At 34.7% G+C, this 17,450-nt stretch overlaps 1 protein-coding gene across 1 annotated transcript; it reads right to left on the reverse strand.

The window, feature by feature from the left end:
• Window positions 1-408: 408 nt before the first annotated feature.
• On the reverse strand, window positions 409-15,754 carry LOC122581880 (callose synthase 9). The gene is made up of 51 exons (XM_043754194.1): window positions 15,591-15,754; window positions 14,357-14,581; window positions 14,145-14,242; window positions 13,884-14,047; window positions 13,670-13,793; window positions 13,451-13,561; window positions 13,213-13,338; window positions 13,009-13,098; window positions 12,778-12,875; window positions 12,556-12,670; window positions 12,194-12,319; window positions 11,529-11,605; window positions 11,370-11,448; window positions 11,156-11,278; window positions 10,983-11,085; window positions 10,772-10,895; window positions 10,492-10,681; window positions 10,323-10,375; window positions 10,179-10,239; window positions 10,000-10,081; window positions 9,819-9,868; window positions 9,163-9,249; window positions 8,853-8,938; window positions 8,728-8,752; window positions 8,536-8,630; window positions 8,371-8,452; window positions 8,136-8,293; window positions 7,598-7,718; window positions 7,420-7,517; window positions 7,256-7,346; window positions 6,992-7,152; window positions 6,772-6,881; window positions 6,559-6,693; window positions 6,364-6,432; window positions 6,106-6,283; window positions 5,863-5,971; window positions 4,083-4,202; window positions 3,887-4,002; window positions 3,721-3,804; window positions 3,533-3,645; window positions 3,211-3,440; window positions 3,047-3,094; window positions 2,807-2,965; window positions 2,606-2,719; window positions 2,207-2,295; window positions 1,923-2,081; window positions 1,732-1,834; window positions 1,465-1,584; window positions 1,340-1,390; window positions 1,054-1,236; window positions 409-948 (listed from the first exon to the last, which is right to left on the reverse strand). Exons 2-51 carry the CDS (start codon window positions 14,571-14,573, stop codon window positions 712-714), a joined length of 5,742 nt encoding a protein of 1,913 aa, XP_043610129.1. The 5' UTR covers window positions 14,574-14,581; window positions 15,591-15,754; the 3' UTR covers window positions 409-711.
• Window positions 15,755-17,450: the final 1,696 nt, after the last annotated feature.

Raw genomic sequence — 17,450 nt, forward strand, 5'->3', positions numbered from 1 at the left:
GTGTAAGAACCTTACTTGCCTCTTGTACTGATTCCCACGTGTATCTTATTCCATTACAACTATTGACCCTTGCATGTTCGAGTTCCATTACAACTATTGACCCTTGCATGTTTGAGTTCCCCAAGATTCTTCATAACACCTCTCCACACCTCATCACTAAGACCTAGAATATTATTTATCACCAAATTGATGACTGATGATGTTACACGAACCATACTCACCATCACCACATCCATTTATTCTTAGTTTTGCAAAAGATTTGAGCGAAATTCCTAGTTACACCATATGGGCTGATTTTTGTTCTATTCGTACAAAAAATTTTATCTTTCTCTCACTTCACGTCCGCACCTATTTTTCAACATATACCCATTAGTCTATTACCAAATCCAACTACAAAACAATCATCAATTTATCGAAAGTTACTCGCCTGAAGAATCTTGTTTCATTTCAATCAACATCAGTTCAAACACTCGTCCAAATATGTTATTTACATACAAAGCTAATGAAGATAAAACGAACCCAATAAAATTCAAGGTGCCCAAAACCAGAGGCGGTGCTATTCTCACAAATTCTATGCTCATAATTGACCAAATACTACAAAATTTACAACCTGATATTTTACATACAATCACTACTTAAAATCTGCAGATTAAATTCCTCATAGTACACTTTAAGTTAACCCCTCTACATGTAGAAAATCTGACCAAAAAACTATAATCCTGAATTTGGGTTATTTCCAGCAAGAATGAGGGAAATTTCCAAACCCCGACTAAACGCTTGGTTGAACATAAGCCGTGTTTGAAATGTTGAGATAAAAGGGAACCATGAACACAAGGCAATGGGTACAAATATCAGCATTCCCATTCCAGCATCAAATAACCTAGCAAGAGACCGCACAGATTTCCACAGCCCAATCTTTTTCAACACTGGTTTCCAAGCCACACAGATCTGAACGGAAAAAAAACATGAGTAGAAAATGAGATTAACGTTCCCCACTCATGTGCACAAAAGTAATGAGACCCAAAAAAGAAAAGCCAAATAAAGAAAACATACCGAAAGTATTCCCCAACCAGTGGGTACAAATGCTAAGATGCTAGCAAATATGTCGGTAATAGTAAGCTCTGTGAGCACAACAGCAACAGCTATTCCAGCAATTGCTAGCATGAAGGCAACACCTTGTACAAATCGCAAGATCAGTTGGAAATTGACTGATATTTTCTGGCTGAATGTGAAAATCTGTATACATAAAAGCAAGAAGATAAAAAAGACCCATATTAGAGATTATCCAATTTGCTACAAGGTAATATAACATTACAAAATTCAATGTCATTTTCTGTACCTTGAATAAGAATATCAGCCCCACAAGTACAAGCCAAGAAAATCCATACACCTGCACATATATATGTACACTAAGCAAAATGACATAATTGAAAAGCTCGGTTACATGATGAAAAAAATACCTACCGACAAAGACGTATTTGAGCCTTGCACATCCAATTTGTAAACAACACCGTATTGAAAGATAAAGAAGCGTAGACTTAAAATGGTCTCCATAATCCTTCCCCCAAGTGTTCGGATATGAGACTGCAAAAAATTACAATTTCATAAAAGTTGATCAGCCTGGCAGAGTTACAAGTTAATAACATGCAAGAAAATATCATAACCACGTGTATTACTCCACAATGTATAGATACAAGACAACATAAAAATGACAAAAAGTTATATTCATACCAATTCTTCATCCCACCATGCTTCCCAACTTTCTTCACCTTTGACACCGATTCCTCCCCTATAAAAGAGCCAATTTGTCCAATCGCGGAAGTCCTCAACCGTCCTACACAATCTCAAAAGACAGTAAATAAAACAAATAAAATAAAAAAGAAGATGATGCACAACTCCAATTAGCAAACACCATAACTTACTTTTGCCATTCAAAACCTGAGGGATTAAACATATACGGAGCAAAAAGCCACGATATTGCCATAAACCAGCTGCTAACACTAAGAAGAATGTAGCCTACTACACCAGCTTCATTGAACCCATACGCACTATACACTACTAGCAATAGAACAACTTCCAATCTGTTTCAACAATTTTATATGTATCAAAAGCCTGAGCGCATATGAATGTAAACAAGATCTAGATACACACACATGCACACACACACACATATATATAAGAGAGAGAGAGAGAGAGAGAGAGGTACGCTTTGACAAAATGGCTGCGTGAATAAAGCCTGTAGTTCTCTGAAAATCTAATGTGGCGCACGACAAAGCCCCGACCAGTTGCATGATACTGTTTTGAAATTTGAATTTTGTTAGGTTAAAAGGAAGACATAAGGTAGACGAGACATATTTGATCCATTTACATATGCAAACATTGAACTGGGTTATATCTCATCTGTCAAAATGGGTAGAACAATAAATACAAAAGTAAAATCTGAAAGAAAGAGTTAAATAATTTGATAGAAAGAGTTGAATGTCTCCCCATTAATGTTCAAGGTCAATCCAGCCCATTTTAACATGAACCCGTTTTGACCCATTACCCAACCTGCCTATTGTCACCTTTAGAATAGAGCAAGAAAGAAAGGATAAATAGAATAGACCTTTGCACCACCATGAAGAATGGTTCGGCCAAAGTAATGTGTTCTTGTGCCCAAAGAAAACGTGAAGAAAACGGTACACAGCTGAAATTGCATGGTGATAAAACTAACAACAGCCTGTGACACCATTAAAAAAAAAAGATCACATAAGGAGCAGATTAAGTAATAAAAACAATCTGCATGCACATAGACAAATAAGCATACCCTCAAGAATCCTTGCTCCAAGATAAAACCCAAAACCATGGGTATAGCGGTGAAGACACCAATCTGAAATAGGAACTGTGTATTCAAAGCTGCATTTAGAGCTCTGTTGTCTAATACGTCGGCTCTGTTTTGGATATCTTCACCAACTCCAGACAATGCCTGAAACACGAATGTATATAACTTCAAAAGATACTTCAAAACTCTACTAAAAAAATATATAACCAAAACTATACTACTTACCAAATACAATTTGCCATACAGAAAAAAGTACACAGTAATCACCGTTAACTGCACACAGATCACGAAACTAGTTAGGGGGACAAACGAAACGTTTAACATTGATTTGATGCGTGCACAAGCTCCTAATGATTGGAAATTTAAATAATTATAATGTAGGTGAATACCATGGTACAAAAGTAGAATCCAACAGTTGTAAAGTAGAATGAAAGCATTCGGAAGAAATCAAACAACTGTCCAAGTCTGTATATATCCCTACTAAGAACCTGCTCGCCATTTCCACCCGCCACTTTTCCTTCAAACAGTGCAATCTGATTGAGCCCAACATCACGTCCCTTGCCAACTTGTATGTACTCATGATGAGTGATATTTCCTTGCCTCAAAGTTGAATTAAAACCTGCAGTTTAAATGTCAGATCTATGGTTTCATGAAGCGGAATAATAGTTAAAATGTTCTAAAAGTAATTAAAAAAAAAAAACACAAAAATACCGGCATAAATATCTTCGCTAATGTTGATCACACGAGATGCTTTGCTAATACCACCCCGTGTTATATGGAACACTCTATCAAATACATCTGGGTGGCCATAATGCATGCGAACCCTGATCACATTTTAAAGTGAAATCATGATGAAGTACATAAATAGCTTATTAAACTATAAAAAACTTTGAACTTACTTTAATGGTGTTGCCAAAACGCGCTGTCCAAGAGTAACGAAACTTGTTTCTTGATTGGACATGAAAGAAGCTAAAGAAGAGACACTGCATAAATGGTTTAAAAATTAAAACTGTTTATTCACAAGAATGCATATGTCAAGAAAAATACATTAATTAATATATATACCTCCCCGTAAACACATGCTCTCTCACACCAAGAATTGTAACAGGATGGATACCATGATAAGCATGAAATTCCTCCAGAAGATTTCTCATCTTTAAAGCTTCTTCAAAATAGTTGTCCTAAAAACAAATAGATGGATGCTAATTAATATCTAAACACAAAGATGATAAAGAAATCACATATGTAGTATTACTATTACCTGATTCATGTCTATAGTTTGAAGAGCATTTCCACGGGTGAATACAATCGCATGATTTTGATTTTCTGGTTTTCCTTCACCAAGTTTGGGATTCCCAGGCAATTTTATTGAATATACTTCCTACACAATGAATACTTCCATATTAACAAATAATTAAGCCAAAGTTAATGGTCATTTGGATTCAATACACAACAATAACCAATCCCACAAGTGTGCAGGGTATGGGGATCTAATACACAATAGCAAAATAGTAAAACTGATTGAGTATGAGCAATCAGAAGAACATCATGATATGAACCAGAAGCCCAACAATGTTAAGTATCGATTTATAATAATTGTCTTGTTATTCTTGGAAGTTACTTGTTCTCCAAGATTCAGTCAAGCCTGTCTACAAATAAGGCTGCCATTAGAGTTAAATTTCAAGATTTTTAATTAATTGTTCTTAGGAGCTTAGGGATACTGGGGCATTAATCCTTAAAACGGGCTACTAGAGCGTATCTAGATTATCTATTAATAGTAACAGCCGCTCCTGTTGGCTTTTGTTCGTGTTATTCAATTGTGTTTTGCTGTTTAGCTTGGTGTCCATCAGGGGTATAGTTCATCGCGCACTGTTCATCCAATGGAATTCGCATTGAAGAAGATTATGACAATTAGCCTAGAAGGCAATGTTAAAGAATATTGATTCGTTTCAAATCTTATTCGATCTGGTTAAAAATTTTGAAGAAATTTCAGAGATTACGCTACATACCTATTCATCTGTGGTTTAGAACCTGAAATTAGGGAAATATTGTTAAATGGCATCAATATAGCTGCTCTAAAGTGAAAGATCTGATTTCATTGGCCTTAAAAAGTTGAATCTCATGGCTTGCAAGATTCTTTCTCAACGTTTGATCCTACTTCTTTTTATAAAAAAGATTTGGATTTAAATATTAAAATAGAACAGAACAAAGCTGATTTTAGTGCTGGTGTTAGAGGTATGGAAGACATTGAAGGTACAAAGTCAACACAATAAGACCAAGAAGAAAGTAACAAGGAGGCCGAGGAAGTAACCATATTGGTTGTTCAACCAGAGGTGGTGGAAGATATTAGTGAAGATTGTGGTACTCTAGCAGAGGTTCGTGGTAGCCCATTTATAGAATAACAAAATGATTTTGTAGTGAAGTCTTCTAATTAAATGTTTTGGGGCTGGTCGATTGTAGCCAAAACCAGAAACTTTGGCCAATGTGGAGGAGATGACGAGAATGTTAAGGGAGGCCAGGTCATTCTTTTTGAAGAGCCATGGGGTCACTTCAGATGACCTGATATTATTGCTGGACATAGTGTTCAAAGAAAGATATGGGATCTCAGAATTTCAAGATTGTTTGGAGCAACACCTTGAGGACAAGGTGTTTTGGGGGGAAGGAGGCAATGATATGAACCAGAAGTCCAAGGGTTCTAAGTGTCAATTTATAATAATTGTCTTGTTATTCTTGGAAGTTATTTGTTCTCCAAGATTATGTCAAGTCTGTCTACAAATAAGGCCGCCAGCCATTAGGAACTTAGGGCCACTGGGGCATTAATCCAGAAAACGAGTCTACTGAAGCTTATCCAGATTATCTATTAATTGCTACAGCCGACTTCCGTTGGCTTTGTTCGTGATATTCAAATGTGTTTTGCTGTTTAGCTTGTTTGTATCACATCAAAAGAGGATAGAGATAAGAGATGAAAGCATAATACGTATAACGTAAAAAGAAGGGGCCTATCCACAGAAAAATAAAGGAAAACAATGAAAATTATTAACCTTGTCTTTCCCGTTAATATCACCCTTAACGAGTTTAGAGAAGTACTCTTTGTTACCAGCAGTCAAAGTCTCCACTTCATCAATGAAAGCAACTCGAAGTGCTTCATTTCTGGAAGACAGCCACATATATATTGATTATAACAGATTATCATCAAGGAACTTGATATCACAAAATTGCAAGAAACTATATATATATTTGCCAGATAAAGCTAAAACTAGAAATCAGAAACATAAAAATCTCACCTTTGCAATAACAAGCCAATATCAGCAGCCTCGGGCTTTTGATCTTCTTTCTGTTTCCCATATATCTGACACGTCACAACATACGTAAATTTTAGGTCCGCATGAGCTCTTGCTTCAGGAGAAAACTCAAATCCTTTAGTATCGGTTGCTTCATTATCGGTAACTGGCGCTTCCATATCTAGCATAAAAGTAAAAATTAAAGTACGTCTGATGTGATAGCCTTAAAATAATAAAATACAAACTTTCAGGAAGCCGAACCTCCAACAGTCATTCTTTCCAGATAAGCTTGAAGCATTAGAGCTTTTCGGTAATACATCATTCCTCGCACTGAATATATGTTTTAACAAAAACTAGGTGTCACGTAAACAGGAAACACAATCTGGAAATTCAACAGAATTACAGTAGGATTTATGGAACCAGGCTATGTCAACTAAATAAAATAATGTTTTATACCAGTTCGTGCCAGTGTTTGTCCACGATATGATGCCCAGAACCGAAGTTCAAGGTTATCGTCTGGATTATCAATTAGAACCGACTCATGAGTGTTTTCATCACGACCAATCCGTGCAAGAAAATTTTTCCATTCATCTGCAAAATCCAAAAGGGCATCCATATAGACTGGTACTCAAAGCCATTAAATATATACACATTTGAAAGTGAAAATACCTGGATAAATCTTTTGAAGATAAAATAAAATCGAAATCCCATCTTCATTTTTCTTAAGAAGCTCATTCATACTATAGAGAACAGTCTCCGAATAATATGGAGTGAAAACGCTGATAATTTCAGAATCTCCATCAGTACCAAAGGGGTAGCTTATAATCACATGTATCAGAATACTAGTATTGAAATGAAGCACCAGCAAACAATAAAAGTGATAATTTACCTGAAAGATAACATTTCTCGAACAGGCTTGGTTCTGGGCATGGACATGAAAAGTGAATTCGTGAAGAACTCCAACCTGCGTCTAGCCTCTAGGTTTCTAGGGACATTTACTGCTGAATCCTTGATAGTGAAAAGCGAATGTAACCTCCGAATTTGTGACCTCTTTAGACAAATATATGAGTATGAGATTTAATGTCGAATATAGAATAACATGAAAAGTAAAAGTCAACTAACACAACATTGAATATTACTGAAGTCTACATACCAATTCAGGATCTTTTGGCCACTTTAACTTCGAAAACAGGCGACCTTCCTGCCTTGCTTTTAACAAGAAATTCCAAGTGGCATAGTTTTCTCTACAAAATTTTAACATGATCTGTCAATTTTATGTTAACGTAGAAAAGAGGTAAGATGTACATATGCACGCACCTCATATTGACACTAAAAAAATCGAGCTTAATAACATCATAAAGATCAAGAGCAGCATTGACTGCACCACTCTCCAGTTCAGGTGTTCCAACTTCTTTCTGTGCATACAAAATGGAAACCACATTATTGTCATACAAAGTGAATGAAAAGAAATAGGCTATAACGTACAAATACATACCAAAATTCCTGTAAGTGCAGTAACTTTTTGAATTACAAGAGCCAACTTTTTCAGTTGGAAGTCGGCATAGACGCTTCCTTTCACTATACTTGCTCTAATGTCTTCATATATTCTTTCAACCCTACAAAAGACATGTAGATGAAAAGCTAAACAAATGCACTAAGACAATAAAAGGACCACTATTTTAAGAACAAATAACTTATAATATAAAAGTGGTAAAGTTAGCAAATCAGGTGGGACAGTTAAAGGGCCACGACCAGATCAGGTTACAACCAGTCATTTTTAATTATGAGCCAGAACAGGCCAGATAGGGTTGGCCTGCATGAACAATTCTAACATATTTACAGATCATAACGTGTTATGATAACAAAAGTTTTGTCACAATATAAAACTGAAAATTTGTATACAAAATGGTTTAGCAGATTGCATATACTTAAAATAGACTTTGGGTTACTTTCAGCCCAATAGATCAGTATCAAATGGGTCAAAATTGCCAGCTTTACAATATATGAATCTAAACACTTCGGTCAGCACCTACCACAATTTTCCATCATCATCCAAAACTGAAGTCAAAATTAACTTGATGGTATAAAAGCACTCTTCAACTGCATACTTCATGTAGTCGTCCCTTGAAATCCTATCCCACAGCTCATCTTGCGTGTCACTCTCTCCAGCAATGTCTTTTGCAAGGAATATCTGCATATGACAAAGAGAGCATATAAAACAAGGAAACTAAAAAAAGAAAAGCCAAAATATGAAACTTCAAGAATGACCTTGCTAGCTAGGAGGAAAAGTGGCCACTGAACCATAGGAACAGACCCAGAATTCTTTGGCATTTGCAGCAATTCCATTTCCCTGGGAAATAATATGCATTGAAGTAGGATGAGAAAAAAGCCATTACCCAGTAAGTCCTGTTATTATAGCAGTAAAACACTCACAAATTGGTAATGTAATCTTCTTCTCGCAGATTATTCACAATCTCATTCCAAAAGGGTGAAAATCGTGAAGCATCAAACTTGTTTTTTGCCAAAACCTTAACATAATGGAGAACATAAAATTTCATTTAAGAAGGGAAAGAAAGCAACAAGTCAAAGGAGCTGGAAATGATAGTATAGTTTAATGCAACTTACCTGACCAGTTAGTGTAAGAGAATTCCTGCAAAATGTGAATTACTCATCAATCCCACAAGCAACACTAATCCAACTATTTAACATAAAATTTCAAAATTTCTGATATAGAAAGTGACCAGGAACACCTGTTAGCTAAAGGAATATGAAGATTATCCATAAATGCCTCAGGGAACCTCTCAAAGAATTTGTGGACGGCGCCCAAAGACCTAATCTGAAAGAACAGATACAAAACAGAGGACTTGTAATTATTACATGTCCTTAGTCCTTACGACAAAGCATAAACGTAGCAGATGGATACAACAATTAGATACATACAGAAGTGAGAATAGAAAATATACACAGGAACATAAAAGTAAAGATGATGTCATAATCCAAGATAACTACTATATGAGATTTTATTTATCAAGCATGCATGTTTTCAATACATTTACTTACCTCACCAAGACGATCTCTAGCTCCAAGCAAAAAACCCACAACAGCAGATATAATGGTGTAAAAGATGTGGATGTCTAGAAGATAGATCTGCAATTTTCAATAATAGCCAATCATGTTTAAAAATAGACGACAGCAAATATAATGGGCTAAAACATGAGACATTAACATATTAAAAAACATCACAAAAGGAATCATTTCTTAACCAGTCACCTTCAAAACTATACATATTACAGCTCAAGTTCAAAAACATATCTAACCATTCATAACCATTAAATACACCAAAGAATACATGTCTCGCCATCTATGTTCACCAACAAAACAAAACAAAAAGAAAGAATAGGGAATATGAGTGGTAAAAATGCAAAACAGAGCTCATAGTAATTAGTCTTCAATCTTTCCATCACAATCAAATACAAGTTGAGGTTTAACTCATTGCTTTTGCATAAGCTCATAAAGAAGAAAAAGTGAAGGCCAACAAAATCAAAAGCTTGTCATATAAATAAAACAAATGCATAATTTGGTTACAGTGTTACACTATAAGGTAGTTACAATTTTCTATCAGAAACTTAAAATATGGAATATTTTAAAAAGGTCATTTTAAAGAGAATGTTATTGAATAACTAGATAATAAAGAAAGAAAGTACAAAAGAACTTACACAAAACACCGGTGCCCACAAGCTAGCAATAGTCAAGGCATTATGGTTGTCTGAATGTTAAATGATCAGATTACTTATAAGGAAAACAATATCCCAATCCAATTAATAAAACAAAAAGGACAAACATATTAACGAAAGGAATGTAGAAAAAATGACTTCAATATCATAAAATCTAACTTACTTTTTGATACAAAATCATGCCAGGAATAACGCAAATCTTTAATATCGATTAGCTGCCGTGTTGGTTTCACTAGGGGCCTGATCTGCATAAAGACTCAATGACATACATATAAAAATCAAGTAATCGGAAATAATGAAAACACCTAAAATAACACTAACAACACCAAACTAGTTAATTACCTGAAGAAAATAGGCAAATGCAAACTTTCCTCCCAATACAATAAGCCAGAAAAACACATACCTGATTTTACAAGTCAGTGACATTATAACTAATTATAAATAGATGAAGGAATTGGAGAAAAAACGATGCGTTGAGATCATTACATGATATAATCTGTTGTTGCTTCATACATGCCTCTCCCAACATAATAATGCTCCTAAAAAATAAAATCAGCCGGAAAATAATATTGTTGTCAAAAATCAAAAGTAAGAGATTATGAACCATAACTCCATAAGTAGAAGTATATGAAGCTACATGGGATGGAATGCCAACCTGATGAATCCACTTGACTAAACGAACTACAGATGAATTACCCAACCGGTCGATTAGATGGTGACATGATGGTAACCGTGCCAACGAGCTCCAGCAGAATTGAATTCCAGCATATATGCATAGAACAATTACATATATCTTGAAAACAATAGACCCCGATATTGAATTAGTCGTGTCTTGGAGGCCTTTCCTGAAAGGAGACGGAATTGATAAGAACTCTGGTAATGACTTTCACAAGCAGGCATACAGATATAAAAAACAAAGATATATAATTACTTACACATAAAGAAAGATTATGAATATGGTAGCAAAGCTAAACCATAAAAAACGAACAAAAATCCGTGAAACAGCCAAGTGTCTTGTTGTAGAATAGGCACCGTACATCACCACAATATCCAATACACCTGATAAAATAATCAGTAAGAAATTAAAAACATAAACTGAGAAAACACTTTTTTTTACTAAATAGGTATGCAGAGAGCGACACCTACTTTGAAAAAGCTTCATAACAAAAAAAGTTGGGCCAAGACTAAGAACTAAACGTACTGTCTTGCCATCTAGTTTTCCATCATTGAAAGCTATTATGGCAAGCGCCTGTAAAGAGGATAATGTTTAGTATCAGAAAATGTGGGAAAACCAAAGAAATTCTGACAATGTGGCCAACCTGAAACATCATGAAAAGGAATATCCATAGGCGGTGGAAACTATGGTAAAGATGAAAAAACGTCCGGTGCTCAACGAATGAGGTTTTCCCACGACGCTTACTGGCGCTAGCTTTCAATATATTCTACAGAAGAAAAGTTGAAGGTGGTCAAAGTAAGTTGCATGACAAAAACCTACGTGTTCTTTGAAAGAAAAGATGAACACATAATTACTACCGTTGACCTCCGCGATGGCTTCAAAAGAAATGATGAATTTCTGTCTAAAGGCCAACCAAGTTTAAGACAGCTACGAGACCTACAAAAGAAATAGCATGAAACGATGTAAAGAAAAACATTAAGCATCTTAATGATGATATTTAAAAACATAAACCTCACCAGAAGTACTCATTGAAATCATCATAATTTCTCCACGCGGAATGAGGAGCCTTCCCATTTTCGTTGTTATCAGCCTCCTGCAATCAAGCTTAACTACTTAGCATCTCTGCAGAGCACAAAACCTAGACGTGGTCACGTGGAACAACCAGGTTCATATAAAAAGGAATACTCCTTCAGTACGTGTCACGTCATGTTGACATGAGGCACTAATTGTCCAAAATCTATTTATGACAATAAGTGTGGAAGATATGTTTACAAGAATTTTACTTATTTAATTAATATTTATCATAACAAGCCACAAGAATTATATTATTTCAGCCACTTTGACTCTTTCCTTATTGATGATATTACACTCTTGACAACATCACAAGTCAAATGCATCAATGTATGAAATCTTGGATTAAAATTTGTAACCTGTTATAGAACTTATGACATACAACAAGATAATTCCTAACTAAACTCTTGAAATGTCAACCACACCATTTAACAAACCATCCCAAAAGTCCACTCAAAGTAATTAAGCAAGTAAAAACAAATGCCTACAGTGTCTACGTAATTTACAGCATATGCTTACTGCCCACTACAATTATGCCTATTCTCGTCCACTAATATAATCGCAAATCAAAAAACTATAAAATGACAAAGTCAATGTACACAAGACATACTGCAGCAATAACGTCGTAAAGAGGGCAAATGACTTGTTCAAGAAATGAGACGCCATTCTCAGTAACACAGCTGACAGCTGGCTTTGCAAGTTGCTGCCTCAATATATCATCCACTTCTTCCCCCATCTGTCAATTAGACTTTTAGTTAAAACAATCTAGAACATGTGAATATGTTTTACCGACATATCTAATAAAGCGAAAAATCCAAGCATATTTTCAGTGTTTAACAAAAATAAATAAAAAAATCTAACATCCATTACATTAAAATAATACGAAGAGTTTTGATCCCCCCCCCCCCCTTCTCCAAAAAATAATAATAAATATAAATACAAAGAGCAAAAGTTTATTTCAGATATTCCTACACGGTGAAATATGTAGCACAAGCATTCTGGGAGATATCGAACGTTGGCAGCTTCACCCCAAATCAAAAAGTACAGCGAAATAAAAAGTATTTTCTTTTCCTTGCTGACATCCGTACTGCAAAAACGAAAGAAAAGAACTAAGGATTTATGAACCCACATGTAATTGTTAAGACCAAGTTTAACTTTGGCATTATATATTTTAAATATTTGTAAACGTCATACTTGCTCCACATTGGTGGGATACCCAGGTAGTTGCACCATTTGATGTAGTTATCCAGAGACTTTACAAATACCCTATCCACGGCACCCTCGTCCAGTTTCTGAAACAACATACAGTGCACCTTATTAAACACATCATTCAGGTGGTGTTTATTGCGGCACTAATGTAAAACATGCATCTTAAGGTAAGCTATATATATTATAAAAAAAAAGCTGAATAGATATGGGACCTACCGGTTCTTGCTCATCAGGAGTACCAAGTCGACTTTGCTCATTTGAAAGAAGATTGACAATATTCTCCCTTTGGTTCGAAACATTACCTTTCTGCCAACCAACAAATATAAAAACTAGTTAGGACCAATATATTTGTTACTATCATTTTCTATTAAAAAAACATCTTTAAAGTTTAAAGTCATCATCAGGGACTCGAGTACAAACCTGAAATCCAAAAATGTAGTGCAGAAAGTCGAGAACATCGGCACTCCTGGTAGCGGGTAACGGAAAATTTCCCGGCAGCTTTGGAAGACCTCTGAAGTACTTCAAAGACGATATTGCAGCACGAACCTGAGTATCAACTCATCATGTCATTAATAGTATCATAAACTATGTTAAAAATGAGAGGAGAAGTGAAAGCGTGATAAAAAAACAAAAACAAAAAAACATGAACTTCATTCACCTCTGGGAACGAAGTGATAGCATTGGTCATAGCAGGAGCATCAAGAGGAATAATATTATAAGCAATTAAATCTTCTGTCATAGCAGCATCAGATTCAATCACACGCTTTAACTGAAAAATAACAATAACCATTAGATATAATACATAAATGACATGTGTTGACAAACTATTCAGACCCATGTTGAATTCTAAAAATATTTTTATAAAAAAAGAATAAACCTCATCAGGAATCAATTCTTCTGCCTCGTCAGGAGAAATTTCCTTAGAAAGCTGCTCTAAAACAGTTCCCAAAACTTTAAGAGTTGCAAAAACCCGTTTTCTCTTCACGGTTTTGCGTTCTAACCTGTTATCCAAACATAAAAGTGTTTCATATACAACAATATGAATCTTAATACAAGGTGAATAAAGAATGGGAGATGAGAGAGTCTCATACTCTTGAAAGTTTCCACTAAAAGTACCCGACTCCCGCAGTTCCATTTCCTCCTCCCGTAGCTTATCTACATCATTCTTCTCTCTGTATATCTTGTAGAACTCCCGTAAGCGAGTTATGTCTTGATTTCGATCAAAATCTGCACCATCCCTCCTTGCTAGTTTTTGCTACCAGATAAATAATAGAACACATGCGGAAACATGTCATTCAACAGAAATATTTGAGAAGATTACAACATTTGTCACATTGTCATAGAAACCATACCTTGATCACAGACATTAACCCTGTCTTGAACTGTAGCACGCCCCTACCTTCACTATTAGGATCTAAATTTTGAGCCAAAGTATAAGCATGCTCACATACTGCAACAAAAGTAACATACACTATTTTAACAATGTTATAAATTAGCAGCTTAACTGGTAATGTAAAACGTCTGAAATGAGTAAACAGAAAGAAAGGGAGAATGAAAAATATACAAATCCTGGAAATGTTTGGATCTTCATCTTGGATTTCATCGGCTGCTCTTAGAATGGGATCAATGTCCCTACTATTTGAGAGTGAAGATGGAACATTTCCAGCAATGCCGCCAGCAGGGCGTCCATAAGCATCAAACCCGGTTCTTTCCCTTCGAAGTGCAGCACGAACCAAACGCTCCCACAGAGAGGCCATATCTCTGTGGTCCATCTGAGACATCTATCTTACTGTATATGTATGAAATATAGTGTCAGAGGTGACAGGCTCATTTCAATTCACTCTAATATAAAACAAAACAAAACAAAAAACAAGAAAGCAGACAAACAGGGTATTAAAAAAAAACACAACTTTTATTAAACATAAGTATAGTTGCATGTCAAAAGAAAGAGACTACTAAACACTGTTGTCGATGATTACATTAAGATAACATTTTATGTGCTTCCTTAACGCTTATGCTAGTAGCTAAACAATATAAGTTCCAAGAATGCCACAAATACCATGCAAATTAGATGTCCAAATATAAATATCAAACAAAACTATAATCAAAGATCAAGGATACAAATATAAGTCAACTATAGAGCAACATATGGTAAGTAACTGCTAGTAAGTACATAAGTTTGAACAGACTGAACCCTTAGAAACTGATCTGCTTATAGCTAAAATGGACAAAAAAAAAAACTTCAAATAAAAAACTTCAAATCCAAGCATATAATCCTTCATAATAAGTGAAATGCCAGCAATCAAATTCATATCGCATTAACAAGCATCTCCAAATAAATATATCGCTTTATAGTAGGCTAGCTATTTTCAGTATATGAGCTTTTGAATTTTGAACAACAGCTCCTAGCCTCCTACCTAGATCCACATATCAGATTACGGAAGCTAAACACAAAGTATATATGTATAGATATACTAAACCCTAGCTATTTAAAATCTAAAAGACTCAAACACAGCTAAAATATATATATATATATATGTATATATACACATATAAATACATACATACATTCTATATATATATATATAATTTAGAAGCATGACCTAACAATAGTAAACTAACTACACAATTATCTAAATTAACACAAAAACCTCTTTACTAAAACCATAATTTTAGCATATCAGCTTATGAACCCTAACCTCATGCAATGTTAATGTCAACATTTACATTCACACTTACATACATATATATATATATGTGTGTGCGTGTGAGAATAAATAAGTAAACTGAAAACTCACCGGATATGTAGATCGTAGCGGTGCAAAAGATCCGAGGTAACAAAACTATTATATATATATATATATTTTAAAAGTCAGTGTGTGTATATATATAATTTATATATATATATATATGTAATTGTATATGTATAGTTCAATTGGAGAGAGAAAAGAGTTGAATCTGTAAAGAAACGAGTTTCTTTTTTAAGTTTTTGAAAGTAAAAACCGGGGAGAGAAAGATAGATTGGGGAAGAAAGGGTGGTGTTGGTTACCGGCTATAGCAGGTTAACACGGGGTTGATTTGTATACGTACGCTGGTGTTAACCGTGTTAGTGTGTGAAAGAGTGAACAAGTCCAGGATGAGTTTACTTGGTGACTTGTTGTTCTGATTAAGATATAGCTTTTGCAAGTTTTAAACATTTTTATGCTAGGTGTTCTTTACTTTACCTTTCTTTTTACAACCTTTTTTAGGTTTTGTTAAGGAAAATAAAAAGATGTAATAAGGTCGAGAAGGGTTTTAAGGATTTTTTAAAAAAAGGGGTTTGTTACTTTTGCAATAAGTTAAGGGGTGTTTAAAACTATTCATACGAATACGAAAATCAAAAAATATGATTAGATTTTATCCAAAAACTAATTTTGGATATCCGAAAAAGCTATTTTCTAAGCATGTTTCAATATCTTCTTTTTATATTCGAAATTATCCGAAAATATGAAGATCATGATTCTTTTCATCACGAGACTGACCCCATCATCTTTTCATCACGTGACTGATCTGATCAAACACCTGAGAGACCCCACAATTGAGTAAGAGGACAACAAGCAAAAACTTATGATTTTACTATCAATAAACATCTGAAAACTCTATTTTTCAATATCTGAAGGTATCCGAAAATATTTCTTTTTTGAAATTGGGATATTTCAGTTATCCGAAATTTCGGATATATGTTCGGTAATGAAATCTATTATCCGTATTGGATTAGTGGTTTTTCCAACCAGTTATTCATAATTTATTATCAAGTGTATATTATCTTATTTCTAACTATTGGCGAAGATACTTTTCCACTAACAAACTTGATTTATCAAAAATATTATTAATTATTTAATTTACAACATTTATCCTCTTATTTCTAATATAACTACACTACCACTTTACAATTACCATTACATTAATAACCTACAATACTCCTCACTACGCCATAAGTTACCGTTGCCGCTACAACTATCGTTGTCGCATCTCGTTGTCACCCGTTTAGTTTTATAAGATCTAGCAGACTAGCATGGTATCTGCGCAATGCGGGTGGTCGTGGCGGCGACGGTGTGATGGTGGGGGAGACGGTTGGTGGTGGAGGCGACGTCGAGTAGTATAGATAATCTATGTAAAGGATTAATGGAAATTTTTTAAAAGATAAATGACTGATAATGTAATTTAATTAGATAATTCTCTATGTAACTTTCAACAGGTTAATATATAAAGGTGAAGTAAACATGGAGTTCCGTTATCTAATGTGTTGGATCTTCATAAGAGAGTAAACTCTTAAAGATATATGATATGTGTTTGTGTATTGTTTTCAGATGACATCCATAGAACTTTCGTGAGTTTATTGAACATATGCCTTGTTGATGTAACCAATGTGACTCCATTGAAAGATGTGAGAAATGATGTTAAGAAATGATTGTAGATAATCCGATTGAGACGTTTTTGGCCGGAAGTTAAAGAAGCTTCGTAGGAAGTTAGTAAGCATATTTATGTTGAAAGTTGATTCGTGAATTACCCTCACCTAATTGATGCTGAAGTGATTCTAAGGACGGAATACTCTTAAGGGGGATGTAATTGTAACATCCCGAACTTTCTAGTTAACGGTTGACTTGAGTCGTTAAGTC

Source organism: Erigeron canadensis, chromosome 9, assembly GCF_010389155.1.
Source record: "Erigeron canadensis isolate Cc75 chromosome 9, C_canadensis_v1, whole genome shotgun sequence".
In the NCBI taxonomy this organism is placed as follows: Eukaryota; Viridiplantae; Streptophyta; class Magnoliopsida; order Asterales; family Asteraceae; genus Erigeron; species Erigeron canadensis.